This window comes from Astyanax mexicanus, chromosome 19, assembly GCF_023375975.1.
Source record: "Astyanax mexicanus isolate ESR-SI-001 chromosome 19, AstMex3_surface, whole genome shotgun sequence".
NCBI classification, from domain to species: Eukaryota; Metazoa; Chordata; class Actinopteri; order Characiformes; family Acestrorhamphidae; genus Astyanax; species Astyanax mexicanus.
The window spans coordinates 44,454,905-44,481,871 of record NC_064426.1 but is presented as its reverse complement, the minus strand read 5'-3'; the positions used below and the strand labels follow the sequence as shown (position 1 = coordinate 44,481,871).

General features: G+C 38.9%; 1 protein-coding gene across 1 annotated transcript; it reads left to right on the top strand.

Annotated features, from left to right (window-relative positions):
• The first annotated feature begins 11,523 nt into the window (after positions 1–11,523).
• On the top strand, positions 11,524–22,198 carry nptx1l (neuronal pentraxin 1 like). The gene is made up of 5 exons (XM_022671426.2): positions 11,524–12,056; positions 13,483–13,693; positions 16,030–16,274; positions 17,953–18,132; positions 20,697–22,198. The coding sequence occupies exons 1-5, from the start codon at positions 11,580–11,582 to the stop codon at positions 20,916–20,918; spliced, it is 1,335 nt and encodes a 444-aa protein (XP_022527147.2). The 5' UTR covers positions 11,524–11,579; the 3' UTR covers positions 20,919–22,198.
• Positions 22,199–26,967: the final 4,769 nt, after the last annotated feature.

Here is a 26,967-nt window from a genome sequence, read left to right as displayed (position 1 = left end):
GTATGTGTAGATCAATAAATGTAACTCTAAATATGGGAATAAATGTATAGTAATATATTGTTAGTGTAAATTTGACTGTTTAACAGGAAGTTCTGTATTTAGAAGAAGCAGAAGGTTTTCTATTCAGGTTTAATGGAAGCTGTATCTGCACTGATGCTGCGTAACAAAACCCGAGCAGGAGCAGTGCTGTTCCTCTGACTCAGAGAGAGATGAAGAACATTCAGGCGTTTTATCACAACATGCTGTTAGTGAAAAAGCCCCGCTCACTACAGAGAGTAAACCCTGACTCTGATATACACTGATATATTTACTACTGAATTATCTTTAGATAATGGACCGTATGACGCACGGCTGCTACTGCATCACCCTGACAGGCAATCACCTGCCATATTTCACTGCTGCTGTCTGTGTGTGTGTGTGTGTAGTGTAGTGTAGTGTGTGTGTGTATTGTGTGTAGTGTGTGTGTGTGTGTAGTGTGTGTGTGTGTGTGTGTGTGTGTGAGAGAGTATAACAGTGGAACAGTGAAGCAAGGTTTTGCTATTTAGGAGCTCCAACAAAAGGCTGTACTATAATAAAACACCTCCACCCACCCAGAAGCTCCTCTCCTCTCTCCTCTCTCCTCTCTCCTCTCCTCTCCTCTCTCTCGGATGGTTTTGAGGAAATGAGAAAGCTGTGTAAGAGCTGTAGAGGCTGATTGTGTGGAAATGGTTTAAACAGCTTCTTCATAGTAAGTGTCACACTCAATAACACCACAGTAACACTGATAAAACACAGCATGAAACATGAATAAACTTTCTACCAAACCAGGAAAGAGTAAAAATTAGAGGCATTGAGTACCACCTTAAATTCATCCAAACTATGAAGAACAAAAAAAAACCAGAATCTGTTTTATATTTTAGATTCTCTGCTGGATTTTCTCAGTCAGTTTTATGAGGTAGAGTCTCCTGGAATTCAGGCTTTCAGTTAACAGCTGTGCTGAACACATCAAGAGTTAATTACTTGAATTTCTTGTCTCTTAATGTAAAGTTTGAGAGCATCAGTTAAAGTAAAGTAGTGAAGAGGTAGAGTTACAGGTATACAGTGAATAGAGAACTAAATAAAGAAAAGTAAAGAAAATAAGTTAAGAAATGAATGAAATTACTATCCTGCTTCTCTAAGTCTCCAAGTGCATCATAGATTCATGTCTAGCAGTTAATGATCTCTCACCAGGAGGTGAACTACCCAACACTGTCCTCTGAATCTGCCCTTCTGTGGTTAGACCCAGTATCCAATCAGAACACACTGTGAATACATTATGAGTTTTGCAGCGATCCAGCGTGTGTTAAAGTTTGCGTCAGTAAGAGTATATTTATTTTATATATAATTTATTTTTACATTTTATATATAATAACTTCTAAATTCCTTTTGGGATCAATAAAGCTTCCATCCAGCCATTCTTTAAACACTCGGACTCGTGCCTTTTTCTCTTCTTTATTATTGGTTTCCTCAGAAATCCTAACCAAGGCCGTGTGAATGAAAGCAGAGAGAGAGAGAGAGGAGAAGAAACGAGTGAATAGAAAAGTGAGTCTGCATTATCCTCAGCTCTACCTCTTACTTTCCTTCCCCCTGAGATGGGTCACAGAACAGAGAGACAGACAGACAGGGAGACAGACAGACAGATGGAGATGGAGGTATGAAATATTCAGTAAAATAGAAGCTCTATATTTAGATGGGTTTAGATGGGGGGGGGGTGTATATGTATATGTGGGGGTTGGGGGGGTGGAGTTCAGTTGTATTATTTATATGAATGTGAAAGTAGGCCTTTCTCTCTCTTTATCTCTCTATTTCTTTCCTTCTTTCTTTCTCTTTCTCTCTCTCTGTGTAAGTCGGAACTGGACAAAAGCATCTTCACTATATAAAACAGCATCACAGAGTTATAATCTTATTCCTCAATTTTATAATCAGTTATTGTTAACTCACTTCAACCTGGCCTCTCTATAATGCTCTTATACTGTAATTAACTAATGAACATGTTATAATACAAGCATATCAATCACATATATGACATATATGATGTTCATTGCTATCTTACACTCCACCCAACAGTCTATTATCACTCCTTCCTCCTGTCTGGTTTAACCAGCAGCAGATCTTCTGAATATATCTACACTGATGGGCGTGGTGTTCTGGAAATGAGGTGTGTTCAGGTACATTTCTGGAGTTTTATCTTGTTTATCTTGGTAACAGAAAACACAGGAGCTCCACTGACTGAATACAACCTAGACAGACGCCAACAGTCAGGCGTTCATCACTATCTCGGTAACACATGGACTTTTGTGTGTTTTGAGTTGAGCAAGGTGTACTTTTCCCATCGTTACGATAGAAAAGACACATTAACACGCCCTAAATCATGCTGCACAGTTAACAACTTACCTATAGATCAATGAAACAGGACCTAAAGGTTTTTAACAGGTAATTAATTTTACTCAATTATAAAAGAGTAATAAATTATAATATAATAATATAAAGAAAAGCTGGCAGATTCACACTATTTCATAAAGTAAAAAAAAAAAAAAAAAATGGATATGCAATGTACATGCCAGCAATACACTATATATAAGAAAACACGTTGAAAAATAAAAGGTGTGTCCAAACTTTTGGCCTGCTCTGTTTATATAATATACAATATATATATATATATATATATATATATTATTGCACTTTGCTGCTCCAAGAGCATTCAGGCTTCTTTCTGTCAGGAGGATCAGGGTGGTGTTACTGTCTGTCTGATAGGATCTTCCTCTGCTACATTCTCCTCTTATTTATATGAGTGTTTACCTGCTGCAGGTTATATCAGGTTATATCAGGCTGAATCTCAGTGAATCTCCTGCAGGTCTGAATAAAGACAGCGCTGTCAGAACCACGCCATCCACCTGACACCTCACTGCTCTTACTGTTCACAAACGAGACGTCCACGACACACCCGGGAGATGTTCTAAATCAGATAAATCACCTTCACCTTTTACACAAAATACACACAAAACTGATGTGTGTGAATGTATTGATGATGTATGAAAGGGTTTAGTGAAAAAAGTCTCTAATAATACTGCCTTCATTATACAGCCAACCAATCAGCTTCTGCCTGCCTTTAAAATAACATTACCTGTGCTGCCACATTTCCATTTTGACTCCTCCCTCAGAGTGTCTCTTGCTCATCATTCTCTTTAAGAGTAGATCAGGTGAGCTCTGTCTTTGGCGGATTGCTATTGTAACGGTGCAGCTACCTGGACGTGTTCAACAAACTCTTCTCAGCAGAGGAAACTGAGCTGCTGGTTGACGCTGTGAAGGAGCTCCAGCAGCTCATTTACGGGAACAGCAATGTTATTTTATTTACTATTCTGTTTATTGTTGATGTAAAAGTTGGGTTTGTGCTGCTGTGTGTTCATGTGTGTGTAATAAGTGGGGGTGTACGCTCGGCTCGGCACGGCGCCTGTGTTACCGAGATAGCGATGAACGTCTGACTGTTGGCGTCTGTCTAGGTTGTATTCAGTCAGTGGAGCTCCTGTGTTTTCTGTTACCAAGATAAACAAGATAAAACTCCAGAAATGTACCTGAACACACCTCATTTCCAGAACACCACGCCCATCAGTGTAGATATATTCAGAAGCTCTGCTGCTGTTTAAACCAGGCAGGAGGAAAATAGGAGTGAAAATAGACTGTTGGTGGGTGGTAAGATAGCAATGAGCATCACAACACTTGCAGGGTGTAAGATAGAGCCTGTTTAATTACATTTCTGTTTGTATCAAAATGTTAACTTTTTATATTATGTTGAATGTTTGTCAGAATTTTGTCCAAAATATTTAATATTGGATTCTTTTCCTCAATAAACAAATGGTTAAGTATAATATTTTGTCTCATTTGTTTAAATTTGTTCTCTTTATCTACTTTTAGGAAATCAGAGGATATTTTAGATCATGTTTATGGAGAAATATAGAAAATTCTAAAGGGTTCACAAGTTTTCATGCACCACTGTACTGTTCCACAGTAAGACCACAATAAAATATATGAATATTTCACGGCATTGATTTTGATTGTCGCTGTTTTGAGTGATTTCTAATCTCCAGTAGTGTAGTGTTAGGTTCATTTACTGTGTTTTTATTAAGCAAGATGAAAATGGATTGTATTTTTAGAGAAGTTCTCAGTAAAACTCTTGGGTTTATGGGTGTCTGATAAACCAGTGTGGAGTTCAGATCTCCTGCAGAACAGCGGTGTTGGGTTGAGTCTCGTGGGTCTGAAGTGGTTTAATGACGGGAAGAAAGCAGGACTTTTATACGGGGTGATACAGGACAGGAGCAGGACTCAGCACTAACAGACCAAATGGACTGAGAATTCCTACAGTGATCTTTTGAACGAAGGTCAGCGTAAATAATACAGAAGACAAGCTGAAGTTCTTCAGGTCAAACAGCCGCCAGAATCTAGATTACCTGAAGGTAAAACCGCTGGAGGACTGAATCAGCCATGTTACTTATATATATTTAATACTGATCTAAAGAATAATGTGTGTTTTTTTAGTTTGCCTAAAAGCAAACTATTCCTCATTAAAACTACTAATATAGAATCATATTTAAGTTCATTTATATAGCACCTTTTATAGACAGCAGTCATTCAAAGTGCGTTATAAATTAGAAAATACAAAAAGAAGCCAAATTAAAAAACAAACTGAACTGCTTGAATTTTTGCACCAGGAGTAAAGCAACATAAAGTTATCCAAAAGCAGTGTGTAAGACTGGTGGAGGAGAACATGATGCCAAGATGCATGAAAAAAAACTGTGATTAAAAACCAACCAGGGTTATTCCACCAAATATTGATTATTTCTGAACCCTTAAAACTTTATGAATATGAACTTGTTTTCTTTGCATTATTTGAGGTCTGAAAGCTCTGCATCTTTTTTGTTATTTCAGTCATTTCTCATTTTCTGTAAATAAATGCTCTAAATGAGAATATTTTTATTTGGAATTTGGGAGAAATGTTGTCTGTAGTTTATAGAATAAAACAACAATGTTCATTTTACTCAAACATAAACCTATAAATAGCAAAATCAGAGAAACTGATTCAGAAACTGATTCAGAAACTGAAGTGCTCTCTTCATTTTTACAGAGATATATTTGTATATAAGCTCTAATTTGTTTCAGGTTAGTCTGAAGTATCTTTATTTCAGTGTATAAATGAACAGAAAGCTTCTGGGTTATTTTATCTCATTAAAATCTTCCCTGTGTATCAGGATCCGGTGATCGGCGGCTCTGCCGGACGCCTGCGTCTCTTTCCCGCCGTTATAAATATTCTAATAGAGATGTTTATGAGATGTTTCTCTGTGGGGGATCGAGATGTTCAGCAACTCTTTCCAGGGAATCGTTTTAATAAGAAGCTTCTAATTTAATGTAAAATCTCAGCATGAGCTGAAAAATGAGATACGAGGTTTGATCCGTTTCACTTGATCCAATTTCACACCTGTCAGGTGTTTCTTTTATATTATTGATTCTGATGTTGAGGTTCAGGTGAAGGTGAAGCTGCTGAAAGTGTTTTTCTCCTCCTGAAGCTCCAGATGATGTTAGATTCAGATCCTCACTCAGCTGGAGACGATCGGGGAGTGGAGCTCCGTCCTCCAGCAGGGGAGAATCCCTGTAGTCTGAGGATTCGTTCACACTGCACTAAAGTGACCAAAACTCTAGAATTTTTACAGCTGCCCAATTTTATCCAGATTTATAGAATAAAGAGAATAAATGTGAAATCTTGAGATTGTCTTGAGATGGTCTTGAAATTGTCTTGAGATGGTTTTGAGATGGTCTTGAGATAGTCTTGAGATTGTTTTAAGTTAGTTTTGAGATGGTCTGAAGATGATCTTGAGATAGTCTTGAGATGTTCCTTTAGATGGTATTAGATGTTCTTAAGTTGGTCTTGAGATATTCTTGAGATTGTCCAGTCATTGGTTCCACTTTAACATTATTCATTGTACTGAATCTGCAGAACCGTATCCGTCACAGTGCACCACATTTACATCCGTCCGTCTGTCCATCTGTCCATCCCCCCGGTCTACTTACAGAAAGGTAGAGGAGATAATAGAGTCTCATCAGCGCTGAGTGAGCAGGACGAGGAGGTTTAGACTCTACAGCTGATGATATACGGTATTAATTTAAAGCAGCTGCATAGCGGAGAGGAAAATAATGAAATTATAACCTTTAATAAAACATATGGGAGACGGGAGGAACCTGAAGAGAACCCGCGGGGGAACCGCAGACCGGGAGTGAAGGATGAAACCTGGGGCTTAATTATCTGCTCTCAGAGACAGTTCTCATGGTGAGGGGGCACGGGGGCTGGCATTTCCATCTGTCCAATCAGAAAGCGGCATGACGACCTCTGGGCGAAAGTGTCTGTCCTGCGCCGGGGACGAGAGGGACGTCCTCGCCCCCCGAGTCCAGCGGGACAGTTTTAATTGGGTTTATTTTCTCTAATGGAGCGGAGGAGCTCGGCTCCGGCAGCGTCCGGGCGATGGAGAGGATGGGGATGATGGGAACGCTCCGCTAATGGCTGGAAAAACCCTCAGCGGCTTCTTCACCATCACACACCTAAAAAAATAAAACATTGAGCTGGAGAGCTCAGAACAGCAGCGCCGCCAAGGAGAAGAGTGGGAAAATTCCTGAAATGTACTGCAGTCAGCATTTACTGCGTCCCTACAGAGGAAAGTTTCAGCCAGAACCAATAAGAAAGTAATTGGGTACATATTAGTATACGGCAGAGTCTGAGGATAATCATACTGGAGCTCTGCAGAACTCTGAGAACATTCTGTACATCATACTGAACCTGTCTCACATTCTGAACATGAGGAGACAAGACAAGACAAGACATAACAAGACAAGATACAACAAGATATGATAAGACAAGACAAGATAAGACAAGATAAGACAAGATACAACAAGATACGACAAGATACTATTAGACAAGAAAAGAAAAGATAAGAAATTATAGGATAAGACATGACCAGATACATAGCCGACTCAACAAGAGTAGAAACACATCTGCAGTATCTGAACTCTGGATGTTTTAAGAGTTTAGTTATCTGAGTTGTTTGAGAGCGTGTACAGTATATAACTCCAGTCTGCACAGTATATAACTGATGCAGATTCAGGGCTTTAGGCCGGCGGGTGGTTAAGAGCTGAAAGGAGAGCAGGACTGTGGGGGTGATTTGTGGGAGGAGGGGGGGTCCGGGGGGAACAGTGTTCGGCTGGATGGAGCTTTTTATCATTATTATTACTGAACTGCTGCAGAAACCAGAGCAGCTCTAACAGCTCCAATATACAGATCAGATACTGCAGAAACACAACCCTGCTCACATCTATCTATCCATCCATCCATCCATCCATCCATCCATCTATATATGTATCTCTATATCTCTCTCTTTTCTCTCTATCACCCATTCTTTTTTTCACAAAGATTTCTCTTTTTAGCTTTCTCCTTCTGTCTCTCTTTATCTCTTTATTTCTCATCCATTCTTTCTCTCTTTCATCACCTGTCTATTTTCTGTAACTTATTCTCTCTCTGACTCTTTTACCACTGTTTTCTTTTCTTTATTTTTGTCCTTCTCTCTTTTTCACATTTGTTCACTATTTTTCTCATCTCTCTCTCTCTTTTTTTCTCATCTCTCTCTCTCTTTTTTTCTCTCTCTCTCTCTCTCTCTCTGTAAATAATTCATTCAGTAGTGCAGTAGCTACACATTCAGCAACACAGAGATCAATGTCTATAAAATGTTGGAATGAAGCCTCCCAAACATTCTATACCCCCCCCCCCTGTATTCTAATTGGATAAACAGTAGAGGCAGTGCATTATGAGCTGCATTATAATCATTTTATTTTAGAGTTTTATAGAGTTTAATAGAGTGAGGATGTGAGGTGGTGACGTGCTGATGTTGATATTAAATAGAAATGGTTTGATGTCTCAGTCAGTTCAGCAGACGACCTTCAATAAGTAATAGTGAACAGTCAGAGTGCACCATGGGACAGAAAATAACACTGCATCCTACAGCTATAGACTGCTGCAGTGAGTGTGATGTATATGTTGTATATGTTGTTCTGAGATGTTGTTTAAATATAATCTGAATGGATGGACTGGGCAGCCCTGCTGCAATTCCTTACAATATATAACTAATGTGCTTATAAATACTTTTCAAAATCATAAACAGTACTGTGCAAAAGTTTTAGGCACCTGTGTGAATTTCAGTAAATAAAAATCTTCTTATCTGAGCAGTAAGTGTTTATTATCTCAGTAAAACACATTACAGCATTACAGTAAATACAAACAGCAATTTTACAAAAAGCTTTAGGTTTTCCTTAAAACAACATCTCATAATCTCTCCTCCTCATCTAATAGAGTTTATTACAGTTATTTATTTCTAGTTTTCATCATATTAATCAACACCTGGTTTGGTAAATTACTGGTAAATGTGGTAAATCAGGTGAGCTGCTGACGGAACTGAACATAATAATATACACATGCTGGCTGAGGAGCATCCAGGAGAAATCTGGAATCTCTACACTTTGTTCTTCATCTCGGCTCACAGGATATAAAACATAGTTATAGTTAAAAATGAAAATTCCTTCTTACGTTTATGCATGTATGTATGTTGTATATGTGGTGCTTTTATCAGGTTAAAACACTCATATTGCTGAGAGGAATGGATAAGTGTCATTTGCTTTGGTGCCTAAAACATTTGTATAGTAATGTACAGTATACTGTGCATTATGAATAGCTTCCATACTGCATAGTGTTCAATACAGATTATGTTTATTATCTATGATCCCAAAGCTATAATAAGAGCTCATAACTCATGCTGGGTGTGTTGCAATGTTGCAGTGAAATAATAAGAGCTATCTGTTCCACCGTTGTTTTAAACATGCTCCTCTGCACTGTAGCCTTTGAAGAAATAAAGAAATAAATCTGATTTTTAAAGGTGTCTGTCTGTCAGGTGTAGATGAGACACCTCTTTACTCAACAGTTTCCCGTCTTTTTCCCTCTGAAGCTGCAGATGAACAGCCTTGACAGCCGTTACACAACATTCAGTTACATCATGCAGCAGCATTGTATACCTCTTTACCAAAACACCATCCGAGGAGCTTTAAAACAAATCAATCGCCTGTTTATCTTTATTGTGTGTATCTGGGGTATAAGAGCTGTGTTGTAACAGGGCCGACGCAAACCTATGAGGTTTTTACGCACCGAGCTTAAACCCCGCAAAGCTCTTTTCTCTCCATTTAATTCTACTTTACACGTCTTTGTTTAATGTCAGAAAAGAAGAAGCTTTAATCTGATCTGAACCCAAACAGCAGCTCCCAGTGTAGAAATGGAAGAAGGGGGAAACACAATTTACATTATGGGCTTCAACCCCTAGCGTGTCACTTCCTGTCGGTCCTGGATTCGCAAAGTGTGGAAAATAAAATCAATCACCTGAGTTGAGATCAATCCTCCGGACGTAATGGTTCACTCTGCTGTTGATGGACTTGAGTTACGTAACTGTTATAAAGTTATGCCAGAGTAGTAAGACCTTAGTGTAAGAGGATGATAAAAGACATGCAGTATCTGCACTCATTGAAGTAACAGGTCAACCTCATATATTTATTAAAATACAGTATACGTCATAGGTTTGTCACATCATTTTATCATAATATACAACGTATAATACATATTAGTAAAATAGTAGTTTTAAAGAGTAAACAATGTTACAAAAGCTGCTTATTTTTATCCATATTAGGTAATATTGAGAAAGACTGTATGCTGTGGAGAAAACTGTGAGTTCTGCTGATTAAAGTGTGAGTTTGATCTGTTTCTTTGTTTTTTAAACCAGTTTCTTTAGCAACTTCTTCAGTAAAAGCTCTGCTGTATACTCCTCCTCCTACTCTTCTTCTTTCTCCTCTGTTAGCGTTAGCGCCAGTGCTAGTCCGTGTTGATCTCCTGCAGGTTGGTTTTATTCTGAAGGCAGGAATTGATCGCAGGCCTGGGTTTTCTTTTGCCAGCTGTTCAGGATCAATAATAAATCTGATCTCACGATTATGTGTTCGTTGCTAATTCGAGTTGTTTCTCTCGCCGTGATCCTGAGATGTCAACTAAATCAGCGACGGCTGAGCTGCTGCCAAAACAGCCGTCAATTACTGGAACAGCCGACGCCGTGATCAATACTCTGAGTGTAGCAGATAAATTATTTATTTAAAGGGGAAATACTGGAGCTACATTTTTACAGGAGCTACGATTGGTGTGAACCTGAACCTGAGAGATGAAGGACTATTACATCACACATCACAGGGGTAAGTGTCCCATGACTTTTGCTACATCCAAAGGAAACCACAAAACGCTGCCTGGACCTGTGGGATATGTAGACGTGGTCTCCTACATTTAAATGTGGGTGTGGTTTCTGGACAACTCACTCACAAGATAACACCTCACCACTTATACAGGTGTTATACAGGTGTGGGCATTCCCAAACTGTTAAAGCTGTCTTTTAAGGAAAATTACAAACAAACAAAAAAAAATCACATTAATAAATGTAAAATTTCTGTATCTGTCTCTTTAATAGCACACTCATCTGTTTACGCACATCATCTCTGCAATGTTTTGTTGAGCCTTATGAAGTTGTTCCCACCTTTTAATAAGTTGTGGACAATAGTTACTTATTATGAAGACAACTTATTACTACTTAATCATGCCTATGCCTTTTATTGATATGACTTAATTGTCTTGTTTCAACAACATACATACCTTATAATATCTTGTTCCCACACCTTACAACTTAATACTTGTTTTTACAGCTCAGTTTCCTCTGCTGAGAAGAGTTTGTTAGACACGTCCAGGTAGCTGCACCGTTATAATAGCAATCCACCAAAGTCAGAGCTCACCTGAGAATGATGAGCTCTTAAAGAGACACTCTGATTGGTTTATTATTTCACTTAAGCCCAAAATTAACCACACCTGTGATTAATTGAAAGAATCAGTACATGCCTTTTGTGTTTGGAGCTGTGCAAGGTATACGTTTCCCGTCGTTTTGATAGCAAAGACCATTATTTAATTAATTAATTGACCTGTTTTTTTGTTTTTACTTAGTTGTGTCGATCTGGTGCCTTACTAAATTGCGAGCACAACTAAACCTGTAAGAACTATAAAATTATCTTGTTCCCACAGCTTAATAAAACATGGCTGTGACTTATCTAGTATATTTAGCAGCGCAGGTGAAAATAAACAGAATGAACACAGAGGAGGAAAAATGATGATTCATTTTTTTTAAGTATAAATCATTCAGCACGCGGGCTGGGCTGACCGGATGAACGGATTCAGCACAACCTCTTATCTCCACCGAGCAACCCCTCCCCTCCCCTTCTCTCCCCTCCTCCTCCTCTTTCTATCCCGCCCCCATCACGTAGCACCGCCCCTCAACACGTAGCACCGCCCCCTCCAGCTCGCCGCAGCGCGCGCGGTTATATAAGGAGGTCGCGCGCTTTCCGCGGGATTCCGGTGCACGGACAGCTCCCGGTGCTGAACTCGCCGTCTGTCCCGCGCCAGCATGGAGGCTCGAGCTCCCGGAGCGCGCTGGAGGCTGCTCGCGCTGTGCTGCTGCTGCTGCTGCTGCGGGTTCCTGCTGCCCGCGAGCCGCGCGCAGGACCTCGGCCAGACCCAGTTCATCTGTACCTCCGTCCCCAAAGACCTGGACCTGTGCGCGGCCACGCTGCAGAACAGCGTTCCGGGGGAGGACCTGAAGAGCACCGTCCTGCAGCTGCGCGAGACCGTCCTGCAGCAGAAGGAGACCATCATCAACCAGAAGGAGACCATCCGCGAGCTCACCTCCAAACTCGCGCGCTGCGAGAGCCAGAGCGCGCCGGAGGCGGGGGAGCTGCGGGGGGGCGGGGGGACAGGAGGAGGGAGGAGGAAGGAGTCCGGATCTAAGAACACTATGGGGGATGTATCTCGGGGTCCGCCCGACACCCTGACCCAGCTCTCCCAGACCCTCCAGTCCCTCAAACAGAGGCTGGAGAACCTGGAGGTACCAGCTTATGATTTTACTTAAAATAAAGTACTTTTATTTTATTTATTTTTTTATATATTTCTTTACATAAATATTACATTTGTGTAGCTTCAGTTTTAGTTTTATGTATGTTTTGCTTTAGTTTTAAAATCAGTAAAAATCGGTTTTATTTAATTATTTTATTTTGTGCTTCAGGTTTATTTATTTGTATGTATTGTTCTCATTCACTTTTGAAGTGTATTTTGTAGGACATTATGACATGCTTTCACTGTCTTTACATCCTTACAAATAATGACTTTACATCTGGCGTTATTTATTATTTCTATATTTATTTGTCAATAGCCTATTTCCCTAATTTTCCCTTGACTTATGCTGTCTTTATACAGTATTTAATTTTAAGCTGAGTATTTTGAAGTTTTATTTAAGGGCCACAGTATGTCTTCATGCTTTATTTATTTATTTATTTATTTTGTATTGTTTCTGTTCATCCCTACTTATTATTACTGATTGTAATATATTACTACAATTACTATTATAAAATCTTAGTATTCTTTTCAAACTTTTTTTTTTTATTTAAGCTTCAGTACACTTTCATTGAATATTTATATATTTTAAAACTCTTTAGTTTTTTTTGGAAGCAAGCTCATATCAGTGGATATTCTGAAGTATCCCTAGATAATTCTTGGAGAATTCCTGGGATATTTTGGAGATCTCTCTCCAACCTAGCAACAAACCTTCACATAACGTCAATCTCAGTCAGTTTTAGGCATTTCTCAAAGGCGCTGGTTAATCCTGAAAACTAATAATGGAAGCCCAACGAGTCCACCTGAGGACAACACTCTAAGACCATCAGATTTAGCACTCCCTCTGCTCACTCTGCACCAACCTGGCGCACTAAACCCTTAAAGAAGTTAATCTACGTTCCTGGCAGCTCTTCTTGTTCTCTCAGTGGGAATCCAGAAGAATGTTTTCTGTTGTTGTTGTGGTTGTAGTTGTTTATGTATTTCTGCTTCTTATTTATTCCATATTAGCTACACTTTTAGACACACAACAACATATATAGAGAAACTGTACAGATACTGTACTAACAGATAAAACACCACAGGGGTGGTTCCTCTGGTTGCTATTGGTCTTTATTTAGTATATTTAGGTTATATTTAGGGTTAAAAAAGGTTTTGCGGTTGTTTATTACTTTTGCGGCACATAGTTGGACATAAAGGATCACCATGCTGTATCTTTGAAGGTGCATTTGCCTGTGAACATGGAAAAATGCACAGAAAGTGTACACTATTTTTTTTTCTATTAGTGTGATCTGCCTATATGCATCTCTACGTGCGGCAGTTTTTATCAAAAAAAAAACAGTTTTTAACAAAAAATCTAATGGAATATAATATATAATTTATATAAAATAAGTGTCTAAAACGCATCTGTTTTCTATTCTCAGCAATTCAGCCGCAACAACAGCTCAGTGCAGGCGAACAGTCTGAAAGATCTTCTCCAGAGTAAGATAGATGATCTGGAGAAGCAGGTCTTGTCCCGCGTCAACAGCCTGGAGGAGGGCGCCAAGCCCGGCCAGCGCAACGACACGGAGCAGCGCGCGCGCGTCGAGTCCACTCTCACCTCCCTGCACCAGCGCATCACCGACCTGGAGAAGGGTAAGCCCGCGTGCTGATCTTTGTGTTTTATGCGTTATTTTGCGTGTTTGCTTTTGTTTTGTGTGATTAAATGATTTGTTATTGGCTGCGAATGCCACAAAAAACGGTATGCTCGCTTTTTTATTATAGCGGAGTTTAGATGCGTCGATTAGGGATCAGATTAAAGAGAGGAACGCTCTCCTGAGACTCAGAGAGGAGGAAGGAATCAGAAGAGAGGATAAAGAGGAGTAGGAGGAGGAGGGGAGGATGAAGATGAGGATGAATAAAGGAGGGGGGAGGGGAGAACTGCATTGCTCTTCAATCGCAGTTACGCAAAGCCAGTTTTACCGCGTAAAGACTGCTGGGTTTCAGTCAGAGAACAGAAGAAGCCTAGAGAGCGCGAGGCTGACAGCGCGCGCTTTGCTTTTTGCGCATGCCCCGCCCCCACCCATGTAAGGGAAAAAAAAAACGTCCCAATCCCTGAACCTCTTTTTTCCACCGCCCCGCGCACGTGCGTCATCACATAATAGGCATCAAGCAGGATGTCAGAGCGCGCGAGGGAGGGAAAGAGGGATGAAACAGTGCAGGAGATGCAATGAGAATATTCTGTATATTAGTGAGGTTTAGTGGGCTGTATAAAGAGCTGGGTGGTGATTAATTTCTGGTGATATCTTTTTTTGTTATTTCAGACATTTCTCATGTTCTGTAAATAAATGCTCTAAATGAGCAGAGCTTTCAGACCTCAAATAATGCAAAGAAAACATGTTCATATTCATAAAGTTTTAAGAAGGTTTTTAATCACAGCTTTTTTCATGCATCTTGGCATCATGTTCTCCTCCACCAGTCTTACACACTGCTTTTGGATAACTTTATGCTGCTTTACTCCTTGTGCAAAAATTCAAGCAGTTCAGTTTGGTTTGATGGCTTGTGATCAAGAAGAAACTCATCATTTTTAAGTGCTCTCTTATTTTTTCCAGAGCTGTATATTGTTGTATACTGTATAATGTTTAGCACTAGATGCACTGAATTATGTAATATTTTGAGATGGCAAAATAAACTTGTCATGATTCTGCTTTAATTCAAATGTTTCTACAACAAAATTGATTATTTATACAACAACCCGTGTACGTTGTATTTTTGGAATTAATTCACACACAGATGGTATGATATTCCAACAAAAAATATCTGCACCAAATGAAAATCATTGGAAAGAGTGTTTTTCTTTTCAATAATGTCAAAAATCAGCAGTAATCATTACCTACAATTATTAATTATAGTTAATCAAAACCATTAGAGATGTTGTCCAGTTCCAGTTGAACAATCCAATAATTTTACACTATTTACACCAAAACCACTTAGGTAAAGATGCTGGATAATTTTACCCATGTTTTATTGTGAATCCAACTAAAATAAAGTTTTTATACTTTATTTTGTTTAATTGTTAGCATTGTCCCAGGTTAGCATCATTAGCAAAAGCAGTTAATAATAACTGATTATACTGTTTTTGATCATGTCCACATGTAGGAGTAGTACAGTACTGTGTGTAGAAATGATTTAATAAGACAGTAATTGATAGTAGTGATAGTAAACTGTATAATAATAATGATACTGCTTTACTGCTGTTGATGTGCGAGGCAGCCATATTGGATTCTGAACTTTGAGATTGAGCTTGTGTTCGTGAGAATCTATCGAGTAAGAAATCAAACTTTTAGGAGCGCTCCAGTTTTAATATCATACTTGGATATTTAGAGCTCTAAGTGGTCCAACAGTCTAAGGTGCTGCTACTATGATCGGGAGATCGCTGATTCGAATCCAGGTCAGGCAGCTTGCCATCAGCTGTAGGAGGCCTGAGAGAGCACAGTTGTCCTTGCTCTCTCTGGGTGGGTACAGTACAGTAGATGGCGCTCTCTCTTTCCCCTCATCACTCGTAGGGTGATGTGGATCAGCACGAAGCTGCGTCTGTGAGCTGATGTATCAGAACCGAGTCGCTGCGCTTTCCTCCGAGCGTTAGCACTGTGATGCTTATCGTCACAAAGTTCAAAAAGAGGCGGAGTCTGGCTTCACATGTATCGGAGGAGGCGTGTGCTAGTCTTCTAAACCCTCCTGGTGTTGGAGCATCACTAGTGATAGAGTTAGGGTTAGTCCTAATGAGTGGGTTGGGTAATTGGAAAGAAAATGGAAATAAAATAGAGAAAAAAATATTACTCTACTAATATTTTTCTTAATCATATCAATTTAAGCAGCAGAATATTTGAGTTGATTTTGACTCCATGTCTTTTTCAACATAAACACAAAGTGAAGATTAATCGCGCCTGCTACAGACGCTTTATACATGATTTCTTACTTCTGATCTTCAGGTCAGAAGGAAAACAGGCCTCTGGATAAGTTCCAGCTGACGTTTCCTCTGAGAACCAACTACATGTACGCCAAGGTGAAGAAGAGTCTGCCGGAGATGTACGCTTTCACCGTCTGCATGTGGATTAAATCCAACGCTTCTCCAGGAGTGGGAACGCCGTTCTCCTACGCCGTCCCCGGTCAGGCCAATGAGCTGGTTCTGATTGAGTGGGGGAACAACCCAATGGAAATTCTCATCAATGACAAGGTAAATATTAAATATACAAACATTTATTTACTGTGTATGTATTTTTTTATAACTGTGATTCATCTCTGATAATATAGATAATATAGGGTTGGAGCAATATATCATTGTTAAGTTAATACTGTGGTAGAGCTGCAACTAATGATTATTTTGGTAGTCGACTATTCTGATGATAATTTTTTCGATTAGTCAATTAATCAACGATTATTTCTGCCATGTCCTCCATCTCTAAAAACAATAGAAAAACCGCTAAACGTGAGATTTAAAGGCATTTAAATGTTCACATTTTGTTTAAATGTGGAGAGATCTGTTTGGGCACTTTTGGAGACACAGACTAAGTTTCTTCTGTCCCCACTACTTTATTTTAACGATTAGTCGACAATGAAATTTGTAGTCAACAAATGTAAATAAATAGACATTGTCGATTATATTGATGAAACGTTGCAGCCCTATACTCTGGTAAGAACATTTATGGTTATTAAAGTTAAAATATTCTACAACCAAAATTATTTTTACCGAAAGAGTATCTGAATATGTGAAAACACGGAATAATTTAAATGCGTTGAATTATTTATATTTGTAGTGTATTTATATATACATTTACACATTTAGTCTGTTTTATTTAATGCAATGTGGGAAAAGTGGCAAAATTTATTAAAACCTGTATAAAAAACAATGTTTAGAATTTGGTTGTTTGCTGTAAATAAATGTAATATTTTGTTCAGTTTTGTCCAAAAATGTCATGCAAATTTCAGTGCATGCCTACTTACAGTAATACCAGTATTAATTTAGTAAAAATGCAAACAAATTAGGACAAGAGTATTTAAAAATGTGCTGGTAGTAATTCAGAAACCACATCCATGTGATTCATCAGAGTAAAATGCTGACACTAAAGCCCATGGTCGCAAGTTTGAGTCCCTCAGCAGCCGGAGTCAGAGAGAGAGAGAGAGAGAGCGAGAGAGAGAGAGAGAGAGAGAGTACAGTAGGTGGCGCTCTCTCTCTTCTCATCACTCCCACATTGTGAAGCTGGTTGATATGGGCATCTGTTAGTTGATGTAGCTTTCCTCCGAGTTTTGGCACTTTGATGTTGCCTAGTGATGCTTAATGAATGGCTGCAGTAAAAAAGAGGCGGGTCTTACATTTATTCATTCATTCACATTTATTTAGTATCTGGATGATTACTAATGATATGGAGGATCCTAATGAGTAAATGGGTTAATTATCTCTGCTAAATTGTAAAGATTATTCTTTATTCAGTGTATAATAATCAGTCCAACAGTACATTGGTAACACTTCCTATGAACCCTGTATTCATAATGCATTACATGACATGCATAATACCTTTTAATGACTGTAATAAGCCTGTGTTATAACTTATGAGTACTTACAGCGACATTCATAACAAATTATAAACTACAATTGTATTACAGTCATTATAAGGTATTATTTATGTCATGTAATGCATTATAAATGCATTCATAAGGCATTATGAATTTGGGTTCAAAGGAAGTGTTACTAAAATGTTTTTTCTTTGATTTGTAACAAAACAGAAATTCAAAGAGTTCTCTGATCTCTTTGTCCTCGTCATTGTTCTAAATATAATCACTTCCTGTATAAAAGAAGCTTTGAAGAATCTGCTTCTTAAGATGTTTCCAGTAAAAACTCTTTTATTTCTCTTCAGGTCGCGAAGCTGCCGTTTTTGATCAATGATGGGAAATGGCATCATATCTGTGTTACCTGGACGACGCGTGACGGCGTGTGGGAGGCGTTTCAGGATGGAGTGATGAGGGGCAGCGGAGAGAACCTGGCTCCGTATCATCCAATCAAACCGCAGGGAGTGCTGGTGTTAGGACAGGAACAGGTAAGAGCACTTCCTCATCGTCCTTCACCTTGACCTTCACTACGACCTTCGCTACGTCCTTCACCGTGACCTTCAGCATTCGGCTCAGAGAAGCACCGCTAACCGCGCTAAAGCTGCAGTCTGATTTTGCCGTCATGCTGAATTTGTTGCACTGATTGAAGGCGTAAGGGCTGTAGAGCTGCAGGATATTACCAGCTGATTCTCCGGTCGCTGCGCTAATAACAGCAGCAGAACAGGATATTAGCTTCAGATTAGCACAAAAAAAATCCCCTTTTGTTCCCTGAACACTTTAAACACCAGCCTGAGGCTTAAATCATCTCATACCATCAGCTAAAAGTTCACACCACCACCGTTCCACTGCAGAATCATTCCTCTACACCTATTTTCAGCTCCTCTTTCAGGTGTTATAACACAGTAATTATATCAGACAGACACATGCCCTGATCTCTTTTACTCCAGAAGACATACGGCTGCTCAAAAATATCATCATTTAAAATGTAAAAGGAAGCAGAATTGTTCTATTTTCCTGGAACTGATCATGTTTTACTCAAAATTTTACCAAGCGCCTGTTTTTATATTTTTACTTATTTTTGAATGTATAGACTTTAAAAATATTCACACCTAATATATATTTTTAAAAATGGTGTTTAGACTAGAGTGTTTATGAGTTTAAAATCATAAGAATATTGATGATTGATGATAAGTTTATTACATGGCTTATTAATTATTTCTTTGATGGAGAAACAGCATCAGGCGGAGTTAACTAATAAGACAGAGTACATTTTATTAGTTAGGGATGACTTGTGAAATAAAATAGTTAAACAAAGCAATAAAGAAAAATCTATATTCATTCATAATTATATTAATTTATTTACTGCATCTTGTTTTTAAGTGCATTACAGGCCGAAAACATACAATATATAATTATATTCTTTTTTCATTACTGTAAAATAAATCAGTTCTAAAAGGGTTAATGTAAATCGCACTGAATCACGTCATTGAAGCGACCTTAACCTTATCAACAGCCTTTATTTAGCCTAACCTGAGATACTCCTTTGATCCGAGAGGAAGCAAAGCCTTCTAAGAAATCCTTTAAAAAAGACAATTGAAGCCAGCGTTTCCAGTGTAAAGCTGCATTCAAGATATTGAACGCACTCAATGAAACTCAATATCACTCGAATGATCTTAACCTTATTAGAGGCTTTATTTGGCTTAATCTCTCTGATCTTCCCAAGAATTCCAGGAAAAGCAACAAAACAATGCTAATGAAATGACAAGATCTCTCGCTAAGCGGCGGGTCTGGAAATTTCCTTCAAATGCTTTAGAAATTAGGAATAAAAAAGCTCATGGTTAACGATGCACATATAACAATACACATGTTTAACTTTTAACGCTTCATCAATAACTGCTATTTAACAACAGCTGATATTCACTAATACAACGTAAAACTTTTATAGTATTAATGCAGAAAAATAAACATCGCAGAGATCATACACTGCCTTCAACACCACTTATTTTACAGGAACATCAGAGCATTTTTCTACCAGTAAGACAGTGTTAATATTAATCCACATGCGGTGTCTGAAGAAGAAGAGAGAACTGATCTGAAACAAGTAGAGGATAACGAGAAGAATTTAGAAATGTAAACTGTGATAATGACACTGTACTGTTACACACTTTAAGAATAGATAAAAAACTGAAACACTTCACCACTTGGTATCTTCAGTGCCTAAATGACTTTATCAAGTGTTATGAGAAGGAATAGTGAGATTATAAAGTGGTAAATTCTGCTTTGCTCTCACAACTTTGAGTTTTTTGGGGATGTGCTTTGGGGCTGAAATGCAGGAATGGATGAAGTATTGTGTAGCCTACTGAATGAAGATTAATCATTATTTAAACTTATATAAAGACATATACAGGGGTTGGACAATGAAACTGAAACACCTGTCATCATTTTAGTGTGGGATTTTAGGTTTCATGTCTAAATTGGAGCAGCCTGGTGTTCAATCTTCATTAATTGCACATTGCACCAGTAAGAGCAGAGTGTGAAGGTTCAATTAGCAGGGTAAGAGCACAGTTCTGCTCTAAATATTACAATGCACACAACATTATGGGAGACATACCAGAGTTCAAAAGAGGACAAATTGTTGGTGCACGTCTTGCTGGAGCATCTGTGACCAAGACAGCAAGTCTTTGTGATGCATCAAGAGCCACGGTATCCAGGGTAATGTCAGCATATCACCAAGAAGGACCAACCACATCCAACAGGATTAACTGTGGACGCTGTAAGAGGAAGCTGTCTGAAAGGGATGTTCGGGTGCTAACCCGGATTGTATCCAAAAAACATAAAACCACGGCTGATCAAATCACGCAGAATTCAATGTGCACCTCAACTCTCCTGTTTCCACCAGAACTGTCCGTCACCACAATCAATTATTGTGCTCTAAATCCAGGTGTTTCAGTTTCATTCACCACACCCTGTATATCTGATCAGTTTAGTAAAGTATAATAAAGGTTTTATAACAGTTTATAACAGTGTTTGGTTGTTTGTGTTTTCTCTACAGGACACTCTGGGCGGAGGGTTCGATGCCACCCAGGCGTTTGTGGGCGATATGGCAAATTTCCACATCTGGGACCGGAAGCTGACAGTGGGCGAGATTTATAATCTGGCAACCTGCAGCAGTAAAGCACAAGTGGGTAACGTCTTCTCCTGGATGGAGACCAGCCTCGACATCTACGGAGGAGCATCCAAATGGACATTTGAGGCTTGTCGCCAGCTGAACTGATCTATATGGGAATTACAAAGAAAGTAACAAGAATTAGGAGTTTCTGAGTTCAACCATCGTCATCCAGTCTGGTCGTTCATCTTCAAGTGTCATTCAGAAGATTCAGAGACAAACACGGACACAATCAACCAATCAACCAATCAAACAACCAACAAACCAACCAACCAACCAATTAACCAAACATCCAACCAACCAAATTTTTGTTTGTAGATTGAATGAGTTCCTTTGGACTCTTGAGCGTATTTTTCTTGGATTTTGGATTTTAGATTTTGAAGAAGAGTCTATAAAGGTTTTTACGGTGAGTTTTGGTTTTGAAGGCACTGTGTTTTTACTCTTGGTGTTTTTTGATCTTCTGCTGGGCGAGTGATGCCTTACCGGACGGTTGGTCTACTTTACACGACACAGCGAAGACTTCAGTTCTGATAGTGTGGATCACATGACCTGTTTTTAGCATTGGGAGTCGTGTAGTTTTACGTTAGATTTGTTTAGTCACATAGGAACCGGTTAAGAATCCTCCCTCACCCCTGGATACTCACTGTGAACAATGCTACTCAACGATACTCATCGATACTCAACGATACTCAACGAAACGGAAGCGGAGGAAGAATGTACCGAACCAAAACACGGACCAAAACGATACGGCGTCTTATTCTTTCCTTACGAATCTTACGATTGTTTCTTTCTTCTCACCACCTGCTTGAAGTTGTTTTGGATGTGTGTGTGTATTTGAGTGTGTGTTTGTGTGTGTGTTTGTGAGTGTGTGTATTTGAGTGTGTGTTTGTGAGTGTGTGTATGTAAATGAATGTGAATATGAATGAGTGTGTATTTACTAATTGCCAACATGTTAAAAGCCTGGGTGCCTTTGGGCTGTTGAAGTATCTCAGACTGGAATCATTCTTCATCACTTGCGATGTTCTCGTTCGTTCTCGTGTGTTTATTTCTTTGTGTAACTACTGATTTCTGAAACTACGTTGATTCCGATCACGACACGTATTGATTGAGTTGGGCGACGGAAGCGGCGAGTGATTTTTGGAGGCGGTTTGTTTGAAGCACAGTTTGTTCGGCTGGTGTTTGTATTTTCTAAGGAATGTTCTCTGTACAGAAAACAGCATGATAGTCCAAAATGCTGCAAAAAGCATAAAAAAAACAGAATCCGCTTTTCCTATGCTCCTTTTGGGTTGAGATTTTATACTGTATTGTTATATGCTAAAAGCATGGCAGCACTGAAAGATAAAAAAAGATCTAATTTTTGTAATAAAATTGTGATACCTGAAACAGCACGTCTGTGGTGAACTGTCTCTCTGTTCTAAAATACAACAAACCTGTTTTTTTGTTTCTTGGAGAGAAACATCAACGCTGAAGGACTCAATACTGCTGATAAACAAAAGACTGGAGATGTTCTTTAAAGAGAAACCAAATCTTAAAATGTAAAAATCTAAAAATAAGGCAAATATATATAAAAGGATTCTCTGTGTCATGTACCATTTCTAAAAATCCTATTCAACTTTATTTTTGTGATCTCAAAACATTACCATCATCCAATGTTAAACATACAATACAGAGCCTTGGAAAAAATAAGAGACACTTAAAAATAATGAGTTTCTTTGATTTTCTTAAATTGAAAACCTCTGGAATATAATCAAGAGGAAGATGGATGATCACAAACCATCAAACCACCAAACTGAACTGCTTGAATTTTTACACCAGGAGTAAAGCAGCATAAAGTTATCCAAAAGCAGTGTGTAAGACTGGTGGAGGAGAACATGATGCCAAGATGCATGAAATTAAAAACTGTGATTAAAAACCAGGGTTATTCCACCAAATATTGATTATTTCTGAACTCTTAAAACTTTATGAATATGAACTTGTTTTCTTTGCATTATTTGAGGTCTGAAAGTTCTGCATCTTTTTTGTTATTTCAGTCATTTCTCATTTTCTGTAAATAAATGCTCTAAATGAGAATATTTTTATTTGTAATTTGGGAGAAATGTTGTCTGTAGTTTATAGAATAAAACAACAATGTTCATTTTACTCAAACATAAACCTATAAATAGTAAAATCAGAGAAACTGATTCAGAAACTGAAGTGATCTCTTCATATTATACAGAGCTGGGTACAGTTTGAGAGAATGGAGTATAAAGAGTTAAAGAAAGCAGACGAGAACACTCTCTCTCTGAAACACCTCTTGCATCACAAGTAGTTCAACATTAGTGCAGAATAAATCTGCAGACAGCAGCTCAAGGTGCAGCTCATCATAACCAAGGTAAACAACCAGCAGAGGAGCGTCCGGCCCCCCGGTCACTGTCCTCGCCCCGCCCGCTTGCAGCCCCCTGGACCTTATTCCTGATTCACCTGCAGAGCAAAAAAACCAGAATTAAACTCCTAGAAGAGAAACAGATTAATTACCTACATAGTAAATGAATAATAAAGTGATCTATCAGATTATGAAGGAACACATAATGAATCATGTAGAAACTTAAAAACAGTGTTAAACAAACCAAAATACTCTGTGAAGTATTTAGATACTCTTATCTGGGGAGCTGTTTGTTAACTTGTGGTTTCTGAGGCTGGAAACTCTGATAAACTCATCCTGTACAACAGAGGAAACTCTCGCTCTTCTATCCTTTCTTGCGGAGGTCCTGAACAGTACCAGTTTCATCACCATAACGTTTTTGATGGTCTTTTTTTATGCAACTGAACTTGAGGACACTTTCAAAGTTCTTGAAATTCTTCTTTATCTAGTTAAGTAGTTGTTGCTTCTCATAACCTGGATTCGAACATTACTCAAATATTCACTATTCACTGTATACCTGTAACTCTACCTCTTCACTACTTTACTTTAACTGATGCTCTCAAACTTTACATTAAGAGACAAGAAATTCAAGTAATTAACTCTTGATGAGTTCAGCACAGCTGTTAACTGAAAGACTGAATTCCAGGTGACTCTACCTTATAAAACTGACTGAGAAAATCCAGCAGAGAATCTAAAATATAAAACATATTCCGGTTTGTTTAAAATACCAAGAGTCTGCAGATCTGTCCTCAAACAGAAATCTGATAATTATTTAGAAGAATATAAAATATAAAACATTTTCTGGTTTATTATTAATAAATAATTCAGCGTGTGTTCCTGTAGAGCTTAAATATAGTCTTTAATATTAAATTTACAATGTAGAAAATCATAAAAAGAGAGAAATGTCTCTGTTTTGTTTCTCTTGTGTGAATTATACTCTGGTGCTTCTTCTTTCAGAACAGATATTTTTGGTTCGGATCAAACTGAAGATTTTCTGAGTTCAGTAAGAGCGCAGACAGACGCTGAGCCGAGCCAATTTCATCTTTCCCAAAAGAATCATAAGCACTTATCTCCCAGACACGAGCTGACACTCCTTACACAAGCATGTCCTCCATTCAGGTGAACTTTATCACCCACTAGTGCACCATCCCTCACTCCCCCGGTGATCCATTAAAGTGTCACGACTATAAAAACAAGATCAATTTACAGCTCTATAATATCCAGCTTCTCATTAACTCCTACAGCAGATCTGCTGCAGCGTCAATATCACCATTAATACTTCATACAGCTCTCACACAGCTCTCACACAGCTCTTACACAACTCTCGCACAGCTCTTACACAACTCTCGCACAGCTCTTACACAGCTCTATAATATCCAGCTTCTCATTAACTCCTACAGCAGATCTGCTGCAGCATTAATATCACCATTAATACTTCATACAGCTCTCACACAGCTCTTACACAACTCTCGCACAGCTCTTACACAGCTCTCACACAGCTCTATAATATCCAGCTTCTCATTAACACCTACAGCAGATCTGCTGCTCTTCTGCAGCATCAATATCTGCATTAATACTTCATACAGCTCCTCACAGCTCTCACACAGCTCTCACACAGCTCCTCACAGCTCTCACACAGCTCTCACACAGCTCCTCACAGCTCTCACACAGCTCTCACACAGCTCTCACACAGCTCCTCACAGCTCTCACACAGCTCTCACACAGCTCTCACACAGCTCCTCACAGCTCTCACACAGCTCTCACACAGCTCCTCACAGCTCTCACACAGCTCTCACACAGCTCCTCACAGCTCTCAGTTAGGGGTGTGCTATATGATATAATATATCATATCATATGCAATGGTAAAATGTCATTTCAAAAGTTTCATTTTGTTGCAGTAGTGTATAATTAAAATATATATATATATATTTTAATTCAGTGATTTATCATATCGCCAAGAGTATCGTTATCTTGAAAATACTATAATATATCGTAATATTATTTTAGGGCCATATCGCCCACCCCTACTACTTAATTCCAGATAATCGTGTCCCTTAATCATTTTCATGTCGTTAATATTAATCACTAGTGTAGAAAATACATTAAATATAGAAATACAGAAAAACACTATATTAGAAGGTGCTGTATACGTTTTCATACATCTTTCTGCTCTTATTGTTTCCTTTCTTATTTCTATTTTCGTAGCTGCATTATTTCCTCTTTTCCTTGTTTTTTTTTCTTTCTCCTCCTGTGATATATAACATTTTCCTTTTTTCTTCACCTCTTTCTTTCCCTCAGTAGTTGTTTTTTGCTGCTGTTTTCCTCACTGATGGAGAATAATAATGAGTGTGCAGTAAAGCGCCGCTGGCCAGAGGCTGGGTGTATAATAAGAACACAGCTATGGATCCGGAGCTCCTGCTCTGAGACACCAGCATAAATCTGAATTTTGTTCCAGGAGTTCAGAAACCCTCCAACACCACCACCACCCACCCACCAACACCACCCTCCACCACCATCTCAACCCCCTACATCTCAGAGCAGCAGCAGTAAAACACATCCAACAATGAAACTGAAACAGCTGGTTTTAGAGCACAATAATTGGTTGTGGTGACGGACAGTTCTGGTGGAAACAGGAGAGTTGAGGTGCACATTGAATTCTGCGTGATTTGATCAGCCGTGGTTTTATGTTTTTTGGATACAATCCGGGTTAGCACCCGAACATCCCTTTCAGACAGCTTCCTCTTACAGCATCCACAGTTAATCCTGTTGGATGTGGTTGGATCTTCTTGGTGGTATGCTGACATCACCCTGGATACTGTGGCTCTTGATGCATCACAAAGACTTGCTGTCTTGGTCACAGATACTCCAGCAAGACGTGCACCAACAATTTGTCCTCTTTTGAACTCTGGTATGTCTCCCATAATGTTGTGTGCATTGTAATATTTAGAGCAGAACTGTGCTCTTACCCTGCTAATTGAACCTTCACACTCTGCTCTTACTGGTGCAATGTACAATTAATGAAGATTGAACACCAGGCTGCTCCAATTTAGCCATGAAACCTAAAATCCCACACTAACATGACAGTTTCATTCTCCAACCCCTGTAGTATCTCAGACCTTTAGCAGACTGTGATTTACATTCACAGACTCCACCAGTTTAGCTGGAGACAAGTGAAATACAGAGCGCTATTTTAGCTTTATTTTAGCTTTAGTACATCTTTGCTATCGTAACGACAGGAAAAGTTGAAACGCAAAGCAAAGGTCATGTACTAATTCTCTAAATTAATCATGGGTGTGGTTAATTTTTGGTGTAACATGAAATAATAAACCAGTCAGCGTGCCTCATCATTGCTTATAATTCCCTTTAAGAGTAGATCAGGTGAGCTCTGTCTTTGGTGGATTGCTATTGTAACGGTGCAGCTACCTGGACGTGTTCAACAAACTCTTCTCAGCAGAGGAAACTGAGCTGCTGGTTGACGCTGTGAAGGAGCTCCAGCAGCTCATTTACGGGAACAGCAATGTTATTTTATTTACTATTCTGTTTATTGTTGATGTAAAAGTTGGGTTTGTGCTGGGGGTGTACGCTCGGCTCTGCGCAGCGCCCGTGTTGCCGAGGTAGCGATGAACGTCTGACTGTTGGCGTCTGTCTAGGTTGTATTCAGTCAGTGGAGCTCCTGTGTTTTCTGTTACCAAGATAAACAAGATAAAACTCCAGAAATGTACCTGAACACACCTCATTTCCAGAACACCACGCCCA

Bases quoted from the DNA above. Each gene is read 5' to 3' on its own strand.
- nptx1l (XM_022671426.2), top strand. From the start codon at position 11,580: ATGGAGGCTCGAGCTCCCGGAGCGCGCTGGAGGCTGCTCGCGCTGTGC. The intron at 12,057-13,482 runs GTACCAGCTTAT...TTCTATTCTCAG, and splicing joins AGAGGCTGGAGAACCTGGAG to CAATTCAGCCGCAACAACAG. The intron at 16,275-17,952 runs GTAAATATTAAA...ATTTCTCTTCAG, and splicing joins AAATTCTCATCAATGACAAG to GTCGCGAAGCTGCCGTTTTT.